The sequence below is a fragment of the Mycetomoellerius zeteki genome, unplaced genomic scaffold (assembly GCF_001594055.1).
Source record: "Mycetomoellerius zeteki isolate Tzet28-1 unplaced genomic scaffold, Tzet1.0 scaffold735, whole genome shotgun sequence".
NCBI classification, from domain to species: domain Eukaryota; kingdom Metazoa; phylum Arthropoda; class Insecta; order Hymenoptera; family Formicidae; genus Mycetomoellerius; species Mycetomoellerius zeteki.
The window spans coordinates 200,827-228,771 of NW_017257759.1; the positions used below are offsets into that span (position 1 = coordinate 200,827).

Genomic DNA, 27,945 nt, shown 5'->3' on the forward strand with positions numbered 1-27,945 from the left:
CGAGATCCTCGATGTACTCGCTTAAGGAACGCTCGTAACGAGGCATCCGCTTGTTCTCTTCGTCATCCTCGACACCTCCTACCGCTCTGCCTCCCCCGTCCGCCCCATCAGACGTGTTATCCGGTAGTTTATAATTGACGCGTATTTGCGTGCAATCGTACAGTTCCTTAGTACAACCCTCTCTACAGGATGTCCATGAGCAATTGCTCGTACCTGGACTCAACGATCATTTATGGAAATTTGCGCGGCCGCGAAATATAATCCAAGCACAACATACAGAACATTCGCGCGTGAATAAATAACTGGAGAATGAAGGACATCCGAATATATGACATACATACAGCCGTACATACACTAAATCGTTAAAATGTATGAAAGCGTGAGACAGCAGATTAAAAGGATGATTACATGAAGACAGCGCAGGGATAATTCTTTATGAAAATTTACGAGACTGAAGCTTAAAGCTCGCAACTGCGATTCAACAAGCATCATTCTGAATTATACATAATTCATTGAAGAATTTATGAATCATTAATTTATTTCAGTTTTTGAAAAATTATCCACCGTCGATGTGATATTTAAATGAAAAAATATCACAGTCGCCATTCAAATATACGGTCAACGCGACACAAATAGGTATACATAGTGCGAACGAATAAACCACCGTATGAAATAAATATAGGAAACGTGCATGCACCAAAGGCGAAGACAATGAAAGGAGAGATTGAATCGTCAGAAAGTGTTTTGCATGACGTAAGTTGCAGGGAGTGTTGACACGAGGCCGGTGCTCAATCGTGAAGAACACCTGCACCCTATTGACGTTCGTGAAGAGAAGAAAATTCAAGTGACGAAAGAGAAACGAGGAGACTCGAATGAGTATGAGCCGGGGGTACCAAGAGCACAAAGACACCAGTTGCGTCAATCTTATCACAACTCGTCGCGACCTCTCTTGTGACTGATCATGATTCTTGTGATGATCGATTCTTTCGATCTTTTCATATATTTATACTTTTCATTTCTAAATTGATCTCACAAATATTATTTAACGACAATTAAAGTCGCTGATTCTCTCTTTCTCTTTCTCTGATTTTATTAAAAAAAAAAACGAAAAATCAAATTCCAATGGACTACTAATATTGCGTGCATATGTATTACAATATTATGTATTCTGTTACGATTTGAAAGAAGTCATCTGAATTATATAGAGAAACGTTATATTTCCTGTTTTTTGAATGTACTTATATGAATTTGGTATTTCGTCTAATGGCAAATAAAAATTTATAGGATAGTATTAATCTTTTATGTTACGTATTCATGTACGAGAAATGGATGATTCGACATGAAAGGTAGATGCGTGCCATCGGGGAATAAAACATTTACAAATTTTTTGTTACAATCTCCGTAGAATTTATCGTGTTCCAGAGCGAGTTAGAAAAGTATTTCCCAGGTGGCAAAAGAAGACGAAGCAATTGTGATGGAATGACGTTTCTTCGACGTTTGCTATTACAATAAAAACACGATTACTTTCATAATTGTTATCCATGTGCTAATTTTCCTTCACTAATGAGAGGTGGATTGCTATTTTATGCCAACTAAATAAATCATGATATGATAAATATTAAATTAAACGCGGGAAATGTCAGCTGTCCTTTAACGGACGTTCTTCGTCACTTTTGTTTGGTCTGGAAATAGTCTTTCCAATCATTCGTAAAACTCGCATATTTTGATGCTGACCTAATTTCATAAATGAAAATTACGTTCTTGATGTTCGTCTACCATCGTCTATCACTTTCGGTCAACTTTCATAAAATATAATAATATATGATTTCTAATTGTTTTTAAAAGAGTTTTGTTTTTTTATGGTACCGTAAACGATTTTTTTAAAAACATTTATATGTCTTTTTTACAATGAAATTAATGTCCTTTTTCATCAATATATATCAATTTAAATCTCGATTCATCTTACTCTTCATTTTATTCTAATTCTTAGAACTGTTAATTCTTAGAAAAAAATGAAGAGTTAGTTGAAGCGAGATTAAAGTTAAATTACATTGGTAGAAACAAACATAAATATGATTTCTTAAACGCGATTCTTTCTGCAACTTTAAAAGACATCTTTCATCACATACATACAAGCGCAAAATGAAATATACATTCATACCAACAAACACACATGCTTGGACATAGAAACAGAGAAACATAAAGGATTTAATTGCGCGCGAAGGAAGAACCTCAGAAGAGCGAAGAATAGAGAATTTCATAGTACACAGCATGCAACGAGGAGCGACAACGAGAGCGAACAGATGAGATAAGGTGCCGATTTTTCACCTCTTCTGGATTCAACATCGATGGTGACACACTCGGCGGGTCGAGTTTCGAACTGCATGAAGATGGTGGTGAAGGCAGGGTCGATAACGAAGGGGACCAAGAAGAGGAAGGCGAAGAGGCTGAAGGTGCTGAGGAGGATGAAGAACGCGGTCGTGTAAAACAGCAGCTTCTGCAAAAACGTCTGCTTCTCCTTTTCGTCCGCCATCTCGGAGAACAAACGGCAGTGCTGGTTTCGTGCTGGATACTCCTAAGCGACGTCGTCTCCGTCGTCGCCGTCGTCGTTGTCGTTGTCGTCGTCGTCGTCGCCGTCGTCCTCGGCGTGCTTGCTGCTCGTCGTCAGACGTCGGACGTCGAAGAGACGGAACGATCTACAGACAATTTGTGGGTATTTGTCCTCTGTTCCGTCTAGAATCGCAAGTCGAGTTTTCTTTGTGCGCGCGCTCCGAAAGACTGGAGTCACGGAGTCATCCATCGAGAGATGATTTCATGTCTCATGGAGATTCCCGGGGATTATAGTAAGCGCTGATGTACTTTCGTTAAATACAAGGTTCTTTCGTACGCATTTGTGTAACGAGGGCCATTTATCTTGATCACCCTGAAGCAACGTATCGATTAAACGACTTTTTTATCTTCTTTTGCGACGTACATTCGGTCGAATGATGAAAGAGTATAATTTTTTATATTATCTAGAGGTTGTGTGATGTTGTTTCACAATCTATTTTATCCTTTGGCAAACTAGGGATACGTATAGGGCCAGTAAATGGCAATGGAGATAGGTAAAATCAATACAACTATCAGCGATAAATCTAATATTTTTTTTATCGTATTCATAGATTGCAGTATTCTTTTCCTTTTTCATAAAAAATTAACAATATTTTATCTAGTTCTTAAATGCTCTAAAATCTCGTCTTGTTTAAAGTAAAACTAAGCATTATGAAGTTCATGATTTTAATTTCTCACAGTGTAATGACCTCATAGAATACTTCTAATTTCAATGTACGTAAGTTGACGTAGGTTGTTATTGCAGGAAGCAAAGTGTCAGACAATTACGTGTTTCCAACTTGGTCTACGGCACTATCGGCTTTCAGCACAATGACGAGATCGTTCGATTCTCGTTATAGATAAATGAGACGGACAATACCTATTAACGTCGTATAATTTGGTTTTCATCGAATTCTTCGAGGAATTCTTGTTGTAAAGAAGATATCTTGGTTTCATAATAGATGAATTTTATCTATTATGTTTTATCATTAAATTTTACCCAATTTTTATATTTGTAAAATTTATAATGACGATTAAAAAAAGAAACACGGAAAATCTATGCTTATTACAATATTTGAAGTCTTTAATCAAGTTATTTGGCTCCTCAAGTTTCTTATCAAAAGGCAATTCTCTCTCTCTCTCTCTCTCTCTCTTTCTCTCATAGACTTTTTCGCCGGAAATTTCTGATGTTCCTAAATAAAAATGAAACGATCGTTCTCAGAATTGATCCCAACTTTCAGTTCCGAAATATTGCCCTATACATTATTGGATTTTATTTATATGGATTACACGGTCACGCATACACATTGCACGAGAATCGATAAAGATAAAACTTATGCGGAGCTTTAAGGAGTTTATGTGAGTACACGTGGAGACTTAATCACGAGATTAAAGACTTTATATCGTGTCCTTCGTACTTAAAGTAATCATTTATCTATGCTCACACATCCTTTGTGTTAAAAAAATTAATTAATGTAAGTAAAAATAAATTATTTATATATTCTACTAATCAAATGTTTTATACGTCTCAATAAATTGATTTAAAAAAGATAAAATAAAATTTTAGACATTACTGAAAATAATCTGTTATTTATCTAGAAAAAATAATGCTTAATTTCTATTGTTTATTGAATTTTTAATTTAATTGTCAATTTGCGATGTGTAACTATAAGATATAATAATTTCTTTACTCATATATATAAATTTATATATGTATAAATATAAATATATATTTTTTAAATTTGATATGAAAACACATTTACATGCATAAAAAACACTTGTAATAACTTTTTCTAAGTTTGCTTCTAATGCAAAATTTACGTTGTAGATTATATATCCTATTGTATAGCGTGTTTCTATTGCAAGTCTATCTAACCTTTCCTTTGTCTAATATAATTTTTATAGCACCTAGAGGATAGATAATAAAAGTTACGGTTATTTCAAAGTTGTTAACAGTTTCTAAAAAAAATGTTGTAAAAGCAATATCATATTCTTGCTGCAATCACTAATTTAAAATAATTATAACCATAAATGTAAAAAAACAATATGACGTAACTTCTTTATAATAAGATATTCTATCATGTATTTGTTTTTTTTGTGACAACTAGTATCTATTTACATAATTTTTTAGTAGTTACTTTTTTCACACACACGCTTTTCAAGATTTATGTCAAAAGGAATATTTGTTTCCACAATTATTATTTATTCTTATAAAATAGAATAGAAGAAAAGGAATAATTTTACAACACGTCAAACAATAATTTTAGAACATAATCATTTAGAATCTAAGAAAATAATCAATGAGAAGCGGATATTTTCGTCGATATTCTATGTATAAAACTTATGAATTTCTTAGTTGTAAACATGTTTTTAAAAGCTTTTCTTCATGACGCAAACTTACACCCAAAAACAATGTGCTATTTTACATAACGGTCTTCGACGTTTATTCGCGAATAAGTTTTGTCAGTTCCCGAAAAATTAAACCTCCCCCTTTACGAGATCTGCGATAATTATCAATATTTTCGTTATATTTCAAAGCCTCAGGCAATGCTGGATCTCAAGCGGTTTGAACCCTCAAAGAATCTCAATCAGAATGAGTCACGCAAAGAAAACTCGATCAGTCTTCTTTCGTTATTGGGGTCGACGTAACGGTACCCCCTATGTAGAAGATGCGAATGCATCAGGGCTCGGCGCCCTTTTCCTGTGCCCCCTCATCATCGTCATCCACCTTCTGCTTCTCCTCTTCCCGCGTTCCTCGCTCCTCTGCCCTCCTGCCGATTTCTTCGTCTCCTACTTCCGCGCACTATGTCACACTGCTGTCCACCGTGCACATTTGTCCCCGCGATACGCGAATCACAGCTTTCGTCACGACGCCCTGGCCGAAGGGATGACTAAATCGGGAGCGCGAATAAAGAGAAGAAGGATGTAAGGGATGAAAGGAGAAAAGAGTGAGACGGAAAGATAAAGAAACGATATACCGTCCCGCAAATCGTAGATCACGACGAAGTCCTCATAGCGTGCGTTTTCAGCGATGAGCTTTCATCGGCAGACTTCCTATGATAGAACAAAGTTCGCGTGAGTATAAAGCTTTCGTCCTGGCCGCGGCGCCGACGGATGCCGGGCTACTGCAGTCGGTGGAGCTTTCGGGCGAGCTTATTTTCTAGCGATACCAGCGCCAACGACGGTACCTCGTAGCATCGACCGCCACTACTGTCGTCGACGACAACGAGGCCGACGACGGCACGAAGCATCCCTGTCGTCCGGTGCTACCCCTGATCACCTTGCGTTCCCTCTTCTTCGAAGGCGCCCCTCGCGCTTTCTCTCACGATTACTCCGGCGGTACAATTTATTGCTGTTGCTGTCTTGTCAGACGGCTATTCAGCGATTTATATCGTTGTAACTCTCTCATGAATACATGATATCAAAGCTTTCTTTCCCCAGCGCCTTATTTTTTCCCTAATGTAATTTAATTTTTTTTCTTTCAAAACTTTTTATACCTTTTAATCACATGGAGGAAAAAGTAGAATAATGTTAAAGTTGATGAATTGAGATATCATAAAGAGATTTGGAACTTTTTTTCTAGAGAATCCACAATTTTTTTAAATGTGTGATGTACTATATAATTCATATTTATCATTAAGGAGCAAGGCATTTAACATAATGGAACTTCAAAAATTATATGTCCGTTTTTAAAGATTAAATCTTTTAATAGGAAAGAAATACAAGGAAAAAATTGCATTTGATTAATGCATTTCTTTTCTATTTTTATGTATGACACAATTTTACAGATTATCCTGCATAAAAAAATTACACGTAAAATTATAACAATTATAGGATAATTTTGGTACTCAGTTTTAAAAGTGTATATTTACACACACGTAAAATGAAGTTACAGGTTAAACAATTTGCAAAAGTAAAAATTTATAATTGGAGTATATAATAAATATAGAAATAGTACCTATTTGAGTATTAATTCATCAACAAATTACGTACAACTTTCTTTAAGCTATATTTCATTGATATATAATATATACATATATAAACAAAAAATGCAAATATGTGACATATATTACTATGACATTATGTAATATTACATAAATTTGTACATTTACATAGAAAACTATAAATTATGTTATTGTTATTGTGTAATTTTCCGTCTAACATAAAAATGTATTTACACAATTAAAAATAAAAGTACCAATTTTTGTAAAATGCACAATTTCATATATTTCCATTATAAATTGTATAATTTTGACACATATTATTTATGTAATTTTACATACTTTTTTTACAGTGTATAGCATTAAGATTATCTGAATGATTTTTGTTTCTAATATTGTTGTTTCCATTTTTTCTATGCTTTTTACCCTATTCTTATTATTTATTCAATGCAATACAGCACCCTCGAGAGACTGTTCTACCATCGATCCGAGGGATTGGTCGAGAAATAAGAATAATACGTTGTAATTAAATCGGAGCTGAACGCGGTAAAGTTATGGATTTCGTCTTGTATGTAAAAAGAAATAACATTTTATTATACCGTTGTTCTAGCGTTACGATCATTGTATATTTTAATCTCGGATTCTTGGTCCATATTTATAGCCGTCATTTGAAATCTCGTCTTAAGGGAATATCAAGTGGAATGCTTAGAACGGAGACATTTTGAGATGCGAATGGTTCGATATAGCGACCTTTCGATTAGAGAACAACTGCGACTACTCGGCTAAGAAGCTTATTCGATTATTCATTTAAAATTTAATTTGACATTCAGATATTGATTAAAGCAGCTACTTACGTGTTTTTTCTTTAAATCGATATTAAGATTTATTTATGAACTGATATTTGCATATATTTTTACTAGAAAATAAATTTATATCTCAGAAAAGAGAGTCTTAGATTTGAAGAAGATAAAGGACAAAGAAAACGGTATATTTTTTTTATACCAGATACACTTTTCTTTTATTTGACGACCAAGTGCTGATATCCTTTCCTCTAAGAAGGAAAACCAATAAGTGCTCCGGTCTAGTTTGGAACAGTGACGAAATCAACGAAACGAAGTTAAGTCCTTTGTTGAAGTTCGCTTCAGTTATAAGATGCAGAAATTTTAAGAGATCTGATGCTTTCGATCTATCATCGATGATGTCAGTGACAAAAACTTACCATATTTCAAATACCTGTTTATTAATAAATAATATACCATCTCCTAGGTGCTATTTTCTCAGATGGTTCGGAGAGTTATTATTATCGTGAATGACGTAACGAACGACTCTAAACGATCGGTCGAACGGGTCTCAATATTAATTTCCGTCTGACGACGAAGAAAGCATCAGTTACCGAGTAATGTAACTTCCGCGTCAGTCGCATCGCTAAAATTGTGTAAATGCTTTTAAGAAGGATGTAAACTGATTCGCAGCGGCTTCCATTAAGACGGTGAATGCAGTTTATTGTACGCTTTTCGATATTTCGCATCGCAAATGGCTGCGAAATATAGAGCACGGTTTGCATTTTGTGATTATTAAATTCAATCATGTTCAAATTTAGTTTGAGAAATTGAAAGCATTTACACAATTTTGCTTTCGATTAGTAAAGAAAAGCGAGGTATCAGTATAAAAAAACGAGATGTGATTATCGAAAATGTTCTATAGACTAAATTGTCAAAAATCAATATCTAAGTATTTATTTTCGATTAAGTTTGTTAATTGTCTAAAAATATTAATTAATATAGGTCTTACAGTCCTTGATATTAAAATATGGAGTTGTTGATAATTCTAATTATTTCTACAAATTTTAAATGCTATTTAAATAGATTCGGAAATGTTTATAAACCTTTTGCATCTATTGTTCAACATTTTCTCTTAGGACAAAATCGTCAACTATATTAAGATATATAATTGAAAAACGACAACAAAATGAAAGTAGAAGTCATAAATTAATTAATTAAAGAGAGAACGTTACGTTTCCACGAATGCGTAGTAACGTGAGAATGTAGAAGTTTTAATTATTTCTAATAAAGTACATAGTATTTTCTCTTTAAAAAATTTGTTCATGCGACGTTTTCTGTTAATAAAAACGTGAATTATCGTGCAGAAATAGTAGAGCCGCCATTGTACTATCCTCTTTATCGGCATGGCACTAGGTGCCACACTGGCATAGTGAGGCGGATTGACCTTAATGATGTAACCGGGGATAGTTCCAGTCTGATTCGTCCCTCTCGTTGGCGGTCCTGCGGAAAATTTGGCCGACAGCCAATAAACCGAAATGCGGGCCAACTCCCTCGATTGCTTGTTTTTGTGTCATATCGAATGTAAATGATGCTGCCAAGTCTTTGCCAATTGTCAGATTCGTACTATTTACAAATCGATACTATTTAAATATTTTGTTTTGGCAGAAACAAACTAAAATAACCTTCATACCAATAAGTGTATATATTGGAGTTGAATAGACATTGAATAGACAAGGTCATGATCACAGAAGTAATTATAGAATTTTTGAATAAGTTAATAAATTTATGTGTGTGAAACAAACAAATTTATAGATTCTGTTAGATTAAAAAGTTTATATATCCTAGTAGCACAAATCATTGGCGTAACATTGGCCCAACATATCCCCATGTATGCCAACGTTTAATCAATATTTCGCCAATGAATTGTGTTGCTCGGGTACGTGTATACATTATTTTATATTTATAATTTGATTTTTTTAAACTAATGAGCGGAGCAACAAGTATAATCATAACTTTTTATTATAAAATTTGATTTGTTTAGAGAGAAATCACATTGGAATAAAATCCGATCTGATAACCAGGAATTTCACGATAATCCCATTTCGCAACAACGATATGACAAAACGATAAATCTCGTAAACCTTGCTTTAAAAGATTTTAATATCAGTATACATTAAAAAAATACCTACATTTTATCAAACAATCCTATTAAGGTAATAAACTGATGTTATTTGTTGTATTGATATAAAAAAATGTTATCAAATGTTATCATTTTAACATCAATTAATGACAAATACCGTCACATTGTTATTTGGATATGACATTCCTATAGTTGAATATTATCACAAATCGAAAGAATAAAAGAAATTTTTCAAGTTAATAATGAACAAACGAAAATGTTCATCTGAGGATTCATGTACGAGCATATATCTCCGCGCTATATTTTTCCATATAGTGTAGAGAGAGTTCGAAATACGGAAGAGCCAAAGGGATGGATTATTGGAGATATCGGACGCCGTTTCTATTTATGGCCATGAATGCGCGCACGAGTGGGTGCAAATATATCTCTCGGACGAGCCGGTGATGTATCTGTGCGATGCAATCTTAACATCCTTTCCAATTCCGATTAAATTAACGACACGCCCGAAATTAACTGCACATGTTTGATCCACGTGTCAATCGTCGTCGCTTCAATCTGGAACAGTGACACTCAAGAGAATTTCGAGGCAATCGAAGAAAGCAACTGATAATCTAGGATTGGGATAGTAATTAGGACATTCCCAGAATTCCTGCGCGCGCGCGCGCGTGTGTGTGTGTATGTGTGTGTGTAATCAGTTCCTGCAAATCCCCTAATTGGATCAGCGAATCAGTGATGTAAGTCAAGCGTTAAGAAATAGAATCGATCGATCTTCCAACTCTTTATGTTGAGTCTTCTTCCAAGTCGCTCTTCATGACGTCAAAGGCGAGAGGATCGTCATTTCTTTCGCGAAGATTCGCCGTCGATCGAAACGACTAGAAGTGACGTTGAGACAATGCAGGAACGCACGCGAGTGGGCCGACCAAAGGATTTTGGGTGTTCAGTGTGGGTTGATTCGCAATACAAATACTAGGATATCAGATCTTCTGATTCTCATTCAGGTAAATCCTTTTACTGCCACAATTGCCGTAATGAGACACCCGCCGATCGACGCGTGGGTGGTTCACCGGCACAAGAGCGTGGATGTGCGTGCCTACCGCGGCTTGCTCGCGATGACAAAACGATAGTGTTGGTAGCAACCCCGATGTATTGATTTTGTGGTACAATACGGTAACTGCGAGGTGGAGCCGTTGCAGCTCCAGTGCGACTGTCGTACCGCCATATTTGTTTCCCCTCGGCAGACCAGACGAGACTGCGGAAAGCGGATTTTCTGCGGTTTACACCGGAACGGTAAATCGTCCCACCATTGCGTAAGTATAGATTGAAGACTCGGACGCAACCCCACGTAGTTCCACGCAAGTTCTCCGATCGTTCTCACCCCGCGAAGAGCGCGGATTCCGAGCGCGTAGCATCCCCTCGGCGAGCAGGTGGCGAATTCGCGCACGACGAAACCCGCGTAAACAACGCGTGATAAGTGCTTGACAGGTGATTGTCTTACGGTAAAACTACTCCCGCAACTTTCTGTAAGGTGCGTCCGAGCTCCGCACGTACTTGCGCGTGTCTTTTGCCGTTCGATCGGCTATCGCGTATCACATGAATCCGTGACGCTATTGCCGGCTGATCAATGAGGGAAGCAAAAAAGCAACGAGCCTTCGTTTTATATCTTCGATAATTTTGGAGGATTGTCAATGGCGATCTAAATCACTGTGGAGTTATGTGAGTCGTTATAATTTCGACGAGGGTAGTTCGAAATACATCATGGATAACTTCAGTGAGGTGTATCTTTAGTGATTCACGCGTTCTGTCAAATAAGAAATGACGCAACGCACGTGGGAAGAAGCTATTATTAAATTTTCCCATAAATGTTTCTCTAAATGTATCTTTCTGCATAAGATTAAAATAGTATCAGCATCAAATGATTATTGCAATTGTGGAGACTGCTCCATTTAATCTATTTCGCGTAATTGTGTCTGTGCAAACAATACGGAATCTTTTCTGTTTCATTAATTGAAATCTTTTTTCTTGTACCTCACAAGAAATTGTAAATTATAAAAGAATGGAATTAACCGAGAATGGTGAGCGTATTGTCAATCATAGCGCGATCGATCGTTCATTCTTGGTTACAACACGTGTCAATCACGAGTTTGTTTAAACGTTTGATCAAACAAAAAATCAAATACGTACTTTTTTCTCAATATATCTACAATATTTCTTAAACATTTAATGTATCTGTAATTGTTATATTTATTTAAAAGAAGGAACAAAACTTAAACAAACATACATGAGATCACTTTTCGATATTATCTTCAATATAAAATAATTTTATCGTAACGTGCGCGCGCGTTTATGTGTTTATATTATTGTCTTATTACTACTTTATTTTATTGCGTGACAATACGCGCGATAAGTCATATATCATGTAAGGTTGCGGCATTAGCTGCGAGTATTATAGATTGGTATCTATAGCCTTTATAACTAGATGTAAAACATGTTCTGTAACATCGGTATAGATGGAATATTATCGAGTGATAAAAATGACACGTTTATACTGGTCCACCGATAGATTGAGAATACATACGGAAATATATCCGCGTTGCGAAAGGTCTTTGCGCTGAATAATTTAAATTCAGGTGATCGATTCTCAGGTGAGCCGCAGAAACGCGATAAACTCTATTCCGGTCGACCTCATTTAAGATTCGATCGAACCGCACTATTATATCGCATAATATTGTCAATATTGATGCGTATTTTCTCTAATGTTACATATCTGGAATTATTTATTTATCAATTTGTAGATTTCTATAAAAAAAGTTATAACAAAGAAAACTGCTATTTTATGAACAGTCTAACATTCTTTTATTTAAATACTTTCTTATTATTAGCTTTAATCTCTGAAAAATTTCAACTGCCTCTGTTCTTCTTTATCAAGACATACATCTTCAATTTAATTATGATACAAGAATTATTTTGTAGATTCCATCTTTCTTTGAAAAACATAAAAATATATGACAATTATCACAGAAATCGCTCGTGTTTTCCGATCGATATAAAAAATTGATGTTGACACGATTCAAGTTGCGTGATTCTGTGCGAATGATACGAGAGCCCAAAGCGTGTATTATACATTGGCGGGAAACCGTATAAAACGGAGGCGCCACACCGTCTAAGCCTGGCGCTCGATAAAATACGAACATCGTAAGCTTTTGTTACATTCTTTCGCTTGCGTTTTGTTAGCGTTTTCTCTCTTTTCTCATTCTCGCCTTTTTCCATGGTTAAACTGCCACATGTTGCAAAGATCGTTAACAAAACTGTGTCACGATATCGCGGCAGATCCATTTTGTGTGACGAAAAGAAAAAAAGAATTGAGATTCTTATAATTAGAAAAGATTCTGTATAAAAATTCCGCTGAACACAAATTAATAGTAACATTACATTACTTTCCTACTCAACAATATAACTGTTATGCATATGTGTTACATTTACAAGATTTATATTGTTGATTGGAAAATTATAATATTGGTGTAATGTTACTATTTATGTTTATATATCAGGATATTGTTTGAGATCATCGAGAGAGCAAAAGAGTGTTGCTCATGAAATTTTTGTAAAGTGAATTTTGTAGAAAGTTTAGAAAGGGAATTACATACATTTGCGAGAGATAAAATATTTTATGTGTTCTTGGAGAAAACATATATGCTTCGATATTAGATAAAACACATAAAACTTTACGACTGACATGCCAGTTATTTTTCTGAACGGTCGCTGGAATTTGCCTCCAGCATTGATCTACAAAACGTAAAACACATATAAAATAACGATCATGTATTAGTTTCTGTTTCTATTTTTTCAATCGGAAAAGAGAACATAAAGACAAAATTAAACCGCGCTATAGGTATCGTCGATCATTTTAATGGAAACAAATGGTTGTCGACCTAGTTTTGCCGTTACACCTAGACCTCTTAGAAATTCCTTACATAGGCCTATCACCCGCAATCAGTGGCGTAGTAAGGAAAGAGACGGAGGGGGTGGTCCGCCCCGGACACCGTCTTTGCATGAGCGCGAATTCATTAATACACATACATACTTCCTCGTTACAAGCAGAAATGAAAGACTTATTTGTAACAGAATACAAAAGGCCATAAATTATCTCGGTTGCTCGGTTGCGAAAGACAAAACAGGATCAATTAAAGCGGTGGAATTGTTAGCTTTTACAGCTAACTTTTTTGCTACAGTACGGATAAATTTCTGTTCGTAACGCGACAAAATTTTGTTGCTTGTAAAAGGAAAGTATACAGGATGGATACTAAGTATTTTAAAAGATTTTAAAGGATTATTCCTCACACAAATTTAAGACAAAAACTTTATTATATAAACGATTTAATTTCAAAGATACAAGGTCTTAACCTTCTGAGGACCGGCATGTTTTTGATAGACTTTTTTATTTTAAGGGCTCTAGAACATTTTTGTTAATATCATGGGATTGAGTGGTGAAAAAGGTGACACCATTGTCAAGTCCCTAAAGGGGCCTCCGGTCCTCCAGAGGTTAAAGTTGGTGAGGTGAAAGAAAAATTTTGTTTTTTTTTTAATTTTAAAAATCAATTTCAGATTGTTTTGATGAAACTTTGTGTATGTTTCTGGAACATCAAAATAGTCTAAAATTGGTTTCTAAAAGTAAAAAGAAATGAAATTTTTTCTTTAACTTAGACTTCTTGTATCTTTAAAACTAAGTTGTTCCGAACATATGGCTATGTAAAGTTTTTGTCTGTTCTGAAATTTGTGTGAAGAATCACTTATTAAAATTTTTTAGAGTACTTAGTATTCATCCTGTATAATGCATTTTAACATTCGTTGCTTAATCTATGAGATTAGACGTTTCTTTCATCTAATGCTGTCATAGTTTTCGGCAAAATAAAAAGACTGTTTTCTTTCTTTACTATTAATATGCTTTTTCCTTTTCCTCGCGGTTCAATTGTCTTATTAAAGAATTAACTTATTTAAAGTTTCTAGTTTACTAAAATTTAGACTTTGCTGTCTATTTTTTTATTTCAATATTGCAAGTATGTTGTATGTGGAAGAAAAGGGATAAAGTGCAAACAAAGATATTGCTTAACAAATTGAAAAAGCTATCTGTTAATTAGTCTATCATCAATTGACGTCAATAATGTAGTAAAGAAAGCATGAATATGGTGGAAGGAACGGACGTTGTTTTCCCTTACTATGTCAATGTCTGCAACGCATATACATGTATAATGCACATTAGATGAATGCAGCTGGAAATTATTCCGCTTCGTACTTGGACAGTTTGCTTTAACCTACTTTATTCTCAGCAGCGATTTTATTATGGTTCTTTATGGCATGCTTGACTATTTTTAAAGTTTTCTTAGAAAACCTTCACTTCACTTACTCGCATCGTAACCAGTTCATCAGATTTTAACATTAAATGAGAGTTTTCAAATGATGTAATTAAATTTAATTCAAGAACTCTTATACAAATCGTATAAATCTTGAATCTTTCAAAAAAAATAGGAAGATATATATAAAAGTTGTCATATTAAAAAAATTCTAACGTTTTCCAACTTGTATTGTCGTCTGACGACTCGCGAAAAATTTCGAAAAATCGCAACCAGCTGGTCCGAATTGATCGGAACCCGCCATCTCTGGAGATCACCCTGCATCATCCTCCCTTAGACGTCTTCGTAATACGTGACGTCAATTGCGGTAACGCGGACGGTACCGTTGCAGTCCGGCGATGCGCAGTCGCGCGACACCGCGATCAATGTGCGTCTTCGCGTGAGGGTGCCGTCGGCGCATATTACACGAGGACCGGGACAGAACATGCGCGCGGGTAGACTCGTCCTGCGGTAAAAAGGAAAGAGACTTTTACGCGCGTGGAAACCTCTGACGTGGAAACGAATTCGCGATTTTGCGAAAAGTAACGTAAAGATCGAGATAAAAGGCTGAATCATCAACGCTGCGTCGTGTTTGTGATGTGATACGGAATGTTGCGATCCTCGCGACACGCCACGAGATGTAGAAAGCTAGTGCTGCAATATTAACCGCTTAATTTTTGGTGGTTGAAACGCTCGAAAGTCTGTTTAATAAAACTGTCTTTGTTAAAATAATTATCGTTTCCCATTCAGCAACGAGTGTTGTGGGACTTATCGATAAGAGTGCAATTTTAACTTACATAATAGCTACAGTAACAATAATGATATGCACAATTTGAAGGTTTTCATTCGGCATACCTTATGTTGGAGAACTCAAGATAGATTTATCTCCTTTACAAATGTTGATAAGATTGTTGAAGAAAATTACGAAAAACCTTCGACTGATTTATGGACTCTAAACTTGTTAAATCACCGTCGAGTCTTCTCCAATCTATTCAAGTAAACATAAATAACGTATTTATCTAGCGAACATCAGTTACGCCTTCGTCCATGTAAGATGAACAAGTGCACGTAGACAATCGATTGGCGAGCGATCAATCCAATCGGAGCAGAATGCCGAAGCCAGTTCCGGTGGAGAACCTGGTGATACCACCGCAGGATGGCCGTATCTGCGGCACGATCTGCATCTGTCAGATGACGATGGTGTTGTCTTCGGTCGCGTTGGTGTATCTGACGGTCGCGATCTACATGCCCAGCGGACGGGCGTTCCAATCGGGCATCAGCGAAGTGCCCGTGATGTGCACAACAATTCGAGCGGTGAATGCTGACAGTTGCGACTGGGGTAGTTGTGGCGAATGGTGTCTGTCCAAGACCTCTGGGCCTTGCGTGCAGATCTACGTGAATCTCCGCAGGAACGGTTCCACGATTCTGTTAGCGAACTGTACGAACACGACGAATAAGACTTGCTACGGTATCGATCAGGAGAACGCGAAGAAGTCAAAGTGTATCGCGGATGAGTGTCGCAATCTAACCGGCACATTCAACTGTTCCGCGGGCACCTGCATCAACATCACCGACGCCTTTGAGTGCATGTTCCACGACACAGACCCGCCCCTTAAGTGTTCAGGTCGTCGTGGCAAGATCACCTGTATAGACATAGACGGCCTATTCAATTGTAACCGCGGCACCTGCGAGCGCATACGCACTCCCTACAACTGCGATCGCAGGTGCGTCGATATCCCAACCAGGAATAAGAATATGATTCTTCTCAGCGGCGACAAGGTATATTTGAGCCAGTGCGAACGAGCTATAGACGTGGTAACCAATCGCGAGATATGGCACGAAGATCGTGGCGACATTATGATGGCCTCCTGCTACGGGATCTTTAATTCCACGTTAGGCGTGGAAGCGGTGGACTGCATCAACGGTTCCGTGCTGGAGAAAGATCTGCTAACCGATCTAACGAATTTCACGTACTTGTCCTACTTAAATATATTTGCCACGAAACCGCTGGACAACGATAAGTTAGTCGCACCGCCGGAGCAGAGCCTGATCATCGCCAACGAGAGTAAACTGTTGATCAACCTCGAGGGATGCGTGAACACGCTTCGGGATGAGTGCAAAGAATTCCTTCACGAGTACGGGAAGGACGGGTCCGATCATAACGCGCGTGCTAGATTCCCGTGTTATTACGCCGAACGTAACACGGGCGTTGTCGTGTCACGATTCGATCTACAAACAACCTATAAAGAGTTCTTGATCGCGCTAATCCTGCCGAGTATTCTGTTTGTCGTCAGCTGTCTGACTCTGATCTTCTGTCAGAGGACAGTCGTCGTCGGGGACGACGCTAAAATGAGGTTCAAAGGCACGCCCGGCACGCTGGTCTCGATAGAGAGAAGCGCGTCGGGTAACTTAGGGGATGCTGGCGGAGGAGACTCCGTTATGGCGCTCTGAGATCCGTCACGTAAGACATGCTTTCGGCAGAAAATAGTTGCGTTCTAAGGCATGGTGTTATAATTAGTTATATCGCCCTAATCAGCTCTTTCACATTACAAAAGGTGTTTTATTCGATTCCTCTTGTCTTGTAGTTTACAATATCTTTTTTATAAATTAATTTTATGTAATTCTCATCCAACTTTGACAATATAATTATCCAAAATCATACTCCTCCTTCTCTGTTCTCTTATTTTTTCTCTCATTCGATAGAAGTGAATCATTTTGCGCGATCGTTGTAGTAATAATAACTTTTATAATTATTTAATAACTATTATAATTTTTTTATAATAATTGTTGTCATTGTGCAAATTTCTTAATTTATAAATCTAAATCGTTTAAATGGCATGGCATGAAGATACTGTAATTTTAATAAAATCGGACCTAAAGTAATATATGTGAATTGAATTATTTTTCCAACGCTCATTACTCTCTAAAATATTTTCTTATTATCTTTTCATCAAGGAAAGATAATACGAACTTTGGATATGTGTAGAGTATATCAGTATAAAAAATACATTTTTTCTGAATACAAATGTTAGAAGGATTAAAACAGCATTTAACATTCAAGACATTTAATTTTACACGAATGTGTGTGTTATCATCTATCATAATAAAAAAATACATATTTTGAGTTTCGATTAAATTATCGTTTGTAATAAGTTAACAATCTTTAAAGAGAAACATTAGCGATTTATCGATTCAATGTGTATATCGTGATATATGAACAAAATTTAATCCTTTAGCGGCGGCACCATCTTATCAAAAAACATATAGCTTTTTGGCAGTAAGAAATAAGCATTATATTTTCAACATTTAATGCTGCATACACTTTTTTTACATCCTCAATTTTTAGTGTAATTAAACTACACAGATGCCGAATTTTTCGATACATTCATACATTTCTTACATTTATGATCGGAAAGTGAATGTTGCAAATATGCTACAGCCGTTAGAGGATTGATCTTTTCATGAATATTATCGCGTTGAAGATGTATTTGTTTCAGTGTTTGTGTTACTATAGAGATGCAGCGTAATATTATTTCCTTATTTTGCATTCGCAGATTAAAAACTCGGTCGACGTTATTACGATTAATTGAGAACACCGAATAAAATTTAAATAATTGTTTTATTTGACTATTTTAGAAGAATATTTAAATAATTTTAAACAAATATATCATTCAATTAAATCTGCATTAGAATAAATGTAACTGTTAAACTGTTATTTATTTTGAACTATTTTACGAAGTCCAAAGCTCATTAAATTCGAAAAGAGAAATCCGCGAGCTGTTTACTGATAGACAATCACTTTTATTAATGTTGCAATATAGATTTTAATGTTGTGTTAACAGGCATTCCCCTCCTGGAGGAGAGTCCGGCTCGTCAGTCGATATTCTCCCTGCGCGGGCATTACTGAGGTGTGGGGAGGGGGGGAACGCGTGATAAAAAATTCTCATCTTGCAATTTAATAAAACAAAAAACGCAACACGTACACATTCCTGCAAAAGAACCAAGAAAACGAAGCGAAAAAGGGTAGTCAGACAACAAAGAGATCAAGAGGAATTTATCTACTCGCACTGCCTGCACTAAATATTTGAAAGACCACACACGCATGCTTATGTGACACGAGCAGATGTTGTCACGATACCAAACGTATAATTCCGCACGATTTCCTCGTTCAGAAGGAAATAATGGTTCAAGAAAGAAGATTTACTTGATTTTGGTGTTTTTCACTCATGACATTCGTAGCTTTTAAGAGGTTCCCCTTTTCTGATTGATTTGCCGCGACCAATAGCTAAAGTTTAACAGCCAAAAGGCGCGCCTTGCTGATGGATGATCGACTCGAGACGAGCTCTCGATAGCCTTGCTTATCTTAACTACAACTCATCATAATCACCAGAAGTGCGAACAACAACGTGAGCAATCTAGCAATATCGACGAAAGTCGGCCTACTCAAGCTCGAAGATCTTTATCTCAAGAAGCTTCATATTCAAAAGTTTTATATCCACAAGTCCTATTTACATCTAAAAAGTTGATTCTTGAATAATTGTTATTTGCTTCGTCATGTCACATCTTGTCCAATTTTACAAGTTTTTAGATTAATTCTTAAATAAATCAAATTATTTTCATCAAGATTGCTTAATCAGCCTGCGTTATAGATATAATATTTCACTCCTCATTCGAGGAAAATTATTTCCTCTCCCGCTGCAGCCATCGGACAAGAAGGAATCATAGTGTGAATTGAGGTGTCGTAAGTGGACCACTAGCACGTCTTTTCGGACGAGCTCTGAATCGGCCACGCAAATCGTGGCTGTACGCATCTTTCGAGAAACTTTTAAGTAAATTACGAGTAGGGTCCTCGTGACCCACAAAAAGCTGCAATCATTGATTCGGACGAATCGACGGTGATAATGGGCGTCCAGGTGGAGGAGTCCAAGATCGGCGCCATGATCGAGAAGGCCAAGTTTTACACTTCGGTCTGCCTAGGTACTACGGCAATCCTTGCAGTTTTCGCCTTCCTATTTCTAATCCCGTTTGTCGTCGAGCCGGCGATAACCACCATTCTGGCGGATTTCTCGCCGCATGCTGTTGCCTGCGTCACAACAGAGCACGTGTACGCGGAGGGGTTGAAGAACTGTTCGTGGGCGAGCTGCAGAGAAGGTGAATCCTCGATCCTTTTCGTACTCGCGTTTAACAAATGTCTGAATGTAATTGATTATATAATTATTATTGTTTCAGGTTGTACCAGCGCTGCGCTTCGTTGTCATCAAATCAAAGTCAACTACACCAGACTTCCTTATGAGGAATTCACGGCGAAGCCATTGGGTTCAGTACCATGGGACGTCACCGATACCAAGTTCTTTGTGAACACAGAAGGATGTGGCTACCCGCCCACAGTCAACTGTACTATTTTCGCAAAGAAATACGTTTATGCAAATATGGGGAAGATATTTCCCTGTTATTACAGTAGAACACATCCAGAGACAGTTGTCGCAAGGTACGATCAGTGAGATGATGTATGTATGAATTCAATCCTTAATGCAAAACATAGTGCGCTACCCTGTTTCTCGCATAAAAAGAGGCCCATTCACGATCAATCAAGTTGCTTGAAAAGTTGTGCAACATAATGACTGCGTTCCGTAAAGCGCACTCTTTAATTAAACTCTTTGAAGTGAAATCTCACTCTAAAGAGTAAAAATTGAATCAGTTTTGGAAAAGAGTGGCTCCATTTTCAATTTTAAGAATGAGATTTCACTCTTCAAAGTGAGATTCGCACTCTAAAAATTTTAAAGAGTATGATGTGCATGGTGTATAATTTTATCTTTGTTTAATATTTAACGAATGACAAGAATAAAAAAATTTAATTATACTAATCGCGCAAATACATACATATACTTTTATCAGGTTCCAACTGGCAAAGGATATTAAAAAAGTTTATTTTCGTCTTTATTTTATGTAAGTCAAATTTATATTAAATGATTTGTTTTAGGCTCGTAGTCCTTCTTTGTTACATTATTTAATTTATTGAGCCTTTTTACTTAATTTTAATTTACTTAATTTTAATTTAATTTTAATGTATTAAAAAAGGATCGATTTTTGCTCAAAAAGATATAAGGTAAAGAAATAGTATTTTTGATAGATTTTAATTTCCTTGATATGATAAAATTATTAAAAAGTTCATAGTATTTGGGAAACACCTGGAAAATTGAGGAGAACATGATGTATTTATCCAAATTTCAATGTTCTTGCTCAATTTTCGAAATGTTTTCCAAACGATACGAACTTTTTAATAATTTTATTGTATTCAAGAGATTAAAATCTGCAAAAAAGTACTTCTTTTATTTACAACTTTTTGGCAAAAATCAGCCCCTTTTTAACATTTTCATTTGTGCAGCCATTACTCATGAAGTAAATAGGTTACGTCAAAAATATCAGCAGGTTTTCACTTTACACAAATCGTCAATCAGCCTCATTCATAATCAATCACATTGCATAACAGGCAATGTTGCTCGTGAATGGGTTCCTGTAAATGTATAATTACGAAACTAATTATCAATACACTATATCGATTTCTTCAAACTGTTACCCGGATATTAAAAATTGTGGTTCCACGCATTCGTTGCGGTACTGGTAGTTACACAATTAATCGTCCAAATATAAATATAAACTAAACAGTGCTGTAATGCCACAATTTTTAATCAGGATAAAAGTTTGAAGAAATCATTGATATAATGGCGCATTATCAGAATAATTAGTTTCATGACTGTGTTTTTATTTTAAAAAACCATACATCGGTTTGCACAACCGCCTATTTCTTATTAATAAAGAGCATAGCCTCACTATCTTGTGTTTACAGATATTCGTGGGATGAGAATCTGAGGCATTTGGTGTTGGCCTTGATCGTACCCATAGTACTGTTCGCTACAACGCTCGGTGTGCTGTGCTACTGGTATTGTCCGCCGATCAACAAGACCTGCGGTGGATCGAGTCGCAATCTCATGGACAAGTATGCTAGAAAGGAAGAGTAAGTGTATGTATGCAGTACCCAGTACGGACTAGCAGAAATTTTACTCTACGGAATTATTTTGAAGTCACTATACGTTTGCTACGATTGTCGATATCGATAACAACAATTGAGTATTGTACATGAAAGATTAAGTGTTGATGAATTCATCATTCTTTTAAATTATGTTACATATATTTTCCTTTCATTTTTAGCTTTTAGATATTATGCGATTTACAGAATCAATTTCAATTGTCAAAGTAATTCCTCCATTCATCTTGTAATTTTCATATCACTTATTCTCCTTCTTATTCGTCTGTAATTCAGTGATTTTTTTTATTCTTACAGCATCTTGGCAGAGGACGAATTCGAGGAAGACGAAGAGGAATACTGACTGCTACCAAGGGCTCACCCCCCGGCGCGGGAGTGATCCCAGCGAAATCATCTCCGAATGGCTCCAGCGTACTTTACTTTCTAAATTTAAGCGATCGAGCAGTATCACTTAGAACAATTTGTAAAGAGCGGAAAAACGGATCTCGTTGTTATCGATTTTTATCGAGTTTACTCAGAAAAAGTCTTAGAGTAATGCTTAAACGCTACATCCGATTTTTTTATCCTCTTAATCTGACTCGTGCTTTCAATAAATGAAACATATTCCTATGTTTATATGCCATAAAAATATTTCTCTTTTTCTATCTCTTCTTCTCGATATTTCAATCGCACCGAGATTAGTTATATATGCACTTGTTCGAAAGAAATGTAATCAATCCGTCAAATTTATTTGACGGATCAACAATTGAAAGAATTGTTTGCGCAAAGCATTTATTTATATATCTTAAATTTACGATGTAAAGTGAGTCATGAAAATGAGAACTCGGACTTTTCAATTATCTATCAGTATTCCATGCGAGTTTCGAGAGGATATGGTTCGAAACATGCGGCAGTATCAAAAAATAATATGCATTAACGAAATCGCATTAATAATACAAATTAATTCAATTAATAATATATTGGATGCTATACATTGACGCCCGCTAAATTATTCGTTAGTGTAGTTGTGAATTTTAAAATCTTATAGAAATTAATTACGAAAATATTATCAAATGAAGTAGTTACAAAATGATGACGATAAATTTCCGTGTGTTTCGAGCTCAATCGTGATAAAGGCGCGCCTTCCTACTTACGTGATAAAAGTTTAACCAGTATAATAATTTTTAAACAGCACAGATTAGGTTTTGCAGCAGCATCGGGTTTAGACTAAGCTACGTAGCTGTGAATTTACGACTGAGGTCACATAAGCTGCCCTTGTGACGATAAGTCGATAGTCAAGTATCGATGAAAGCAGCACGAGCCTCTGGTTCGATGTCAAGCGCAATATGTATCTTTATTCTTCGTCGAGCAGAAGAAATAAATTCCAACGCGGAATCCTATTAGGCTAATCGCGTTACTCGCTACACTAAATTACTTGGTTTTCTAAAACCGTTAATATTTTAATCCTTCATGCCTGATCCCATTGTTATTTTTCTAATTATAAGTAGATCGAGTAATGGCTGCTTTTGTAGTATACTTTTAAATTCTCTCTGATACAGCGCTATATAAGAAGAGAAAAGATTATCTTTTGAAGATAACCCAGGTAGAACACGGAGTCATAATTAAGTCATAATGGTATCACAGAACGTCATCATGACGTCATTTGATATCTAAAAATTGACTTATAAGTGACGAATGAGGTCCCAATGATGTCCTCATGACTTCTGTGTTCTACTTGGGAAAATAAGAGTAAACTAAAATTAATAACTTTAAAATTTTAATTAAAAATAAATTAAAATTAAAAATAAGATTATGTAGTTTCTGAAGAAATTCTATCGGAAAAGCGATCCATGGATATATTATTGCAGGTATTGAAAAGAGTACAAAAGCGATGTATCTAGTGGAAAATGTGAAAGTGCTTTATGAAAAAAAAGAAGTGAAGCAAGTGACGCGGTTTGCTTTCAAAATCCGCTTTCGCACCAAGTAACATAGGTTAAGACTAGGCTGTAAGTTAAGCCTGTGAATATTACCGATCGTAATTCTATTCGAAATCGATATAAGAATTGTTACGAATTTTGTACGCGGACGCAAGTCACGTCATGGATTCTATAGACAAAGAGAAAATATATTATATATATATGTATATATATATATACGATTATATTATACGCATATAAAACGCACGTGAACGCTGGTACGCATTGTGCGCATAATTTATATAGGCATAGATATAATGATATACTTTTAAGTTGAATTTTTTGCAGGGACATGCGAACTACATTCCGTAAACTACGAAACGATATCGTTTACTATTGAATGCTCGCTCAACAATAGCATTTATTCGGTCAAACGTAATTGCTAAGTTTTGCAAATAAATTAATACAGATAATTTATTAGTTAACTTTAATCGAGGATGCCACTAAAATAAAACAGAAAAAGTATAAAACGATTTTCAAATATATATTAAATAATTTGAATATTTGGAACAAATTAGAATGAATGAAGAAATATGCTATAACTGCAAGATATTAATTAGTTTATATTTCTCGTTTTTATCAATCGATAATTGAGTTTTCTATTGTAATTACTTGAAAAACAAATGCATAAAACGATTTTCGAATATGTATTAAATAATTTAAATATTCGAAATGAATTACGGTAAATGAAAAAATTAGAAATGTTATTATAATATTAATTATTTATGTTACTTAAAATCGTTTTTATTCATTGGTGACTGAGTTTTGCGTTTTATAATTACTTGAAGAACGACACACTTGACAAAACTAATTAAAATAACGTTTGTTTCGAAGCATATGGAAACCATATCGTAACCCTCTACATCTAGTATGGTTGTGAATCCTTACTCGGCCTTACTTTAGGTGTCCAGAATGGAAGAACTCCCATGAGGTAGCAACTTCTCCTGGACCCTATGTTTCGGCACTCATTCCCCACTTGAAGCTTGCTAGTGTAGTTTCCGTTACGATCGATCGCTCGATCGTTTCCGAATCACGAATGCCCGTCGAATTCATCTCGTGATTAACTACACGATTTCGTCCGACTCGATTCTCTCTCGCTGCTATTTTGGCCAGACAAATTGGATAAATTTTAAATGGCAATGCTAAATTTTAGTTACAGTAATTTACAGTGATACAATATTTAAGAATAATCAAAATTAGGAATCGGATAAGTAATTAATTTGAAACACCATTAGAGCATCGAATTACAAATGGAGAGGTTCCTACTTCTCTTGCATTCTTTATCGCGAGAACATTTGCTCAAGGCGCGCTCACATTCGACGAAACCACGAAATTCGTGTACGCTTTCTAAGCCGCAAAAATCGCATCTAGTTCGCCATTAAGCCATCGCGAAATTTTCATCTTCGGTTAGAATTAAAACTCTTATGTGATATTACAAGCTTTCAAGCGTAACACCAAGAAAGCTCTACGCGGACAATCTAGGAGCGGTGTAACTCGCGTATTATAGGCACAATTTTCGCATCACGTATCGGTTCTAGTACCAATTAAATTCTCTAGCTCGACTAGCCGGTCGTAATCGTCGTAGGCAGCATACTTAGAGTATCGATCGCGAGAGAAGATATTTATATATATTAGAGACTAGGGATCTCAAGCGGATGACTTTTTGTTCATAGGAAATGTGATTTTCAAATACGACAGAGAATACCATCATCGCGGTCAAAGTTAGATGTTTCGAATAATACAATATATATTCTTTATTAAATAAATTTATTTCAAATATGATTGCGCGCCGATAACTTTCGGATTTTCAACACTATCAGTCTGAAACGCTATTACTGTCTTCTAAATTCCCCCTAAATTAAATTAGAAAAACTGTAAAGAACTTATGATAAATGTGATTTTATTTCATAAAAGAACTATTAGATCTTTAGAATTTATTTAATCTTCCAATAGTCATATGATTTACTCAATTATTATAGATGATTTTTCAATCTAACTTCTTTTCACAAAAATTATAAAAATTAAATATTGATAATAATATTTAGTATAATATGAAAGAAAAAATTATAACTATATAAAAGTATTTCGTAAAGAGCATAACATATTTAATCTCCTTGAATAGTAAATTAGAAAGTGCATTACTCAAGAAAAAATGCAAGATACAAATATTCACTTGAGATCCCTCTTTAGATAGGTGAACAAATTTTAGTATAAATTCAAATAATTTATACGCAAGGGTGATGTAGAGTAAATAACTTTAAGCAATTTTAACTGACAATGAGTAATCTAACGGTACACGGATAAACGATGTATTGCGAATTCTATTTCCACATGATTTAGCTATCATGCTCGATCAAAAAATCGGCAGTGCTGTTTGTCTTCAACAAACGAACATTATTCGATAGTTATCTTCACATGTTGTATGCCCTCGTAATGTTACTTGGCTACTTAATAATATTCGCATTTACTATAGCCGGATATTTATCATGCTATATAATTTCTTTTTCTCTTTTTCTCGCCTCTTTACCTACATATATATATATATATATATATATGCGATATAAACGGACTATTGTATATAAGAGATTGTTCGTTTAAAATATATAAAAAGAACGTTTTCTGTTAATTCCCGATATATTATTTTTTCCCAATTTCATATTTTCGACATATTTCTCTTGAGTAAATTTTTATTTCAGGTAATGAATTAATAAAAATAATTTATGTGAAATAAATTCAATAAATTTAGAAAATAAGTTTTATATTTAACAATATTTATAACTGTCCCATCATTTTCTTGATACTTTCAGAAAATTGTAGGCTTAGAAAACGAAAATTCATGATCTATAATATTTTTTTATCTATCACTGAGAGATAATAAAATTCAAACGCGTTGCATCTATCGAACTTCAACTGCAGTATTACATAAAAAAGTCTATCTTCACATATATTATGCGAAGATTATATAGCATTAAACGAAGACGTTTGACCTTTTGCTTGGAAGGTCGTAGAAATGTTAATCCAGTGCAACATTCCGCCCTTCTGATATCGAGGGGATGAATCTAAATCGATAAAACAGATATCAACTGACTACGCGTTTCACGAAACATTTCTACTTATAATTTATAATGTAAACGATGAAAGAATAATTTTACATTTTGTTATGCAAAATTGCTTACATATTTTATTTGTTAAGTTCTCCATATAATTGCGATTATAAAGCAAAGATAATGAATTTTTTATTTGACGAATTGACATTGGAATCGACATTATTTTAATCTGCACAAGTATCAAATTAATAAATATAAATGATTAAAATTATATTATAATTATTAATTCATCTGGTTAAATAAAAAAAAAAATAAAAAATATGTATTATTTTTTTTTATTTTGAAATCAGAAACTTATATAACTTCAAAAGAATGCAAGTAAGTTAAATGGTGAATGTTATCCACAAATCTGGTGCATCTATAAAAATACACTAAATTACTTTAAAAAGATAATTATTGAAAAAAATTAATTACTCTTCAATATTTAATATAAAATATAAGCAGCAATAATTTATAATCTGAAAAAGAAATGATTGATCTCTGTTATGTTTTTATGACATTTAGATAGCAATATCTCGATATTTCAGAAATTTTATGATTCACCCGCAATCAAGGATGAGATAAGTTTATGAACTATGGGTCGTTTCACTTAGACATTTCATGGGTAGAAGAAAATTCCACCCCCATAAAAGCGTGATATACCACGGCGCAAACTCCGTGTGAGAGAACTCGCGAGTCGCACGGCTAGACTGGCAGACTTGTTTTCAAACAGTCGTCGGAGCTGGTCGGTTGCATGGCTATCTCTCGCGTGTTCGCGAATCTCTTCTTCGAAATGAAAAGATTGTGTCGATATGATGATAATTTTGCAAATTGCGGACGAAAATGATCGTGGAATCATTGTCCAACATTGATAATTTAACGAGGGACGCGTGCAGATCGCGTATATATGTGAAATTAATTCTCGTGATTAAATAACGCGGTTTCTTCGTAATCAAATGTCACTTGTGCAAATATAAATAATACTAAAGTGCAAATTTTAAAGTGACTTATGAAACGGGA

General features: G+C 35.2%; 3 protein-coding genes across 4 annotated transcripts in view; 2 read left to right on the top strand and 1 right to left on the bottom strand.

The window, feature by feature from the left end:
- LOC108729468 (UPF0769 protein C21orf59 homolog) overlaps nucleotides 1-27,945 on the bottom strand; it is a 59,290-nt gene that overhangs the window by 10,631 nt on the left and 20,714 nt on the right. The window lies entirely within an intron of this gene.
- On the top strand, nucleotides 15,700-19,320 carry Teh3 (tipE homolog 3 phospholipid transfer protein). The gene is given in 4 exon segments (XM_018458597.1): nucleotides 15,700-17,254; nucleotides 17,257-17,300; nucleotides 18,682-18,700; nucleotides 18,703-19,320. Coding segments are annotated over 4 exon segments (1,464 nt in total). The 5' UTR covers nucleotides 15,700-15,949; the 3' UTR covers nucleotides 18,799-19,320.
- Teh2 (tipE homolog 2 phospholipid transfer protein) lies at nucleotides 19,412-23,470 on the top strand. 2 transcript variants are annotated; one of them, XM_018458601.1, is made up of 4 exons: nucleotides 19,412-19,990; nucleotides 20,069-20,327; nucleotides 21,687-21,860; nucleotides 22,182-23,470. In XM_018458601.1, the coding sequence occupies exons 1-3, from the start codon at nucleotides 19,741-19,743 to the stop codon at nucleotides 21,856-21,858; spliced, it is 681 nt and encodes a 226-aa protein (XP_018314103.1). In that variant the 5' UTR covers nucleotides 19,412-19,740; the 3' UTR covers nucleotides 21,859-21,860; nucleotides 22,182-23,470. The 2 variants fall into 2 exon arrangements, with proteins under 2 accessions (XP_018314103.1, XP_018314102.1); XM_018458600.1 differs by having other exon boundaries at nucleotides 21,687-21,854.

Excerpts from the sequence above, each read along its gene's own strand:
- Teh2 (XM_018458600.1), top strand. The coding sequence starts at position 19,741 with ATGGGCGTCCAGGTGGAGGAGTCCAAGATCGGCGCCATGATCGAGAAG. Across the intron at positions 19,991-20,068 it reads GTGGGCGAGCTGCAGAGAAG|GTTGTACCAGCGCTGCGCTT; the intron begins GTGAATCCTCGA and ends TTATTGTTTCAG. Across the intron at positions 21,855-22,181 it reads AAGTATGCTAGAAAGGAAGA|CATCTTGGCAGAGGACGAAT; the intron begins GTAAGTGTATGT and ends TTATTCTTACAG.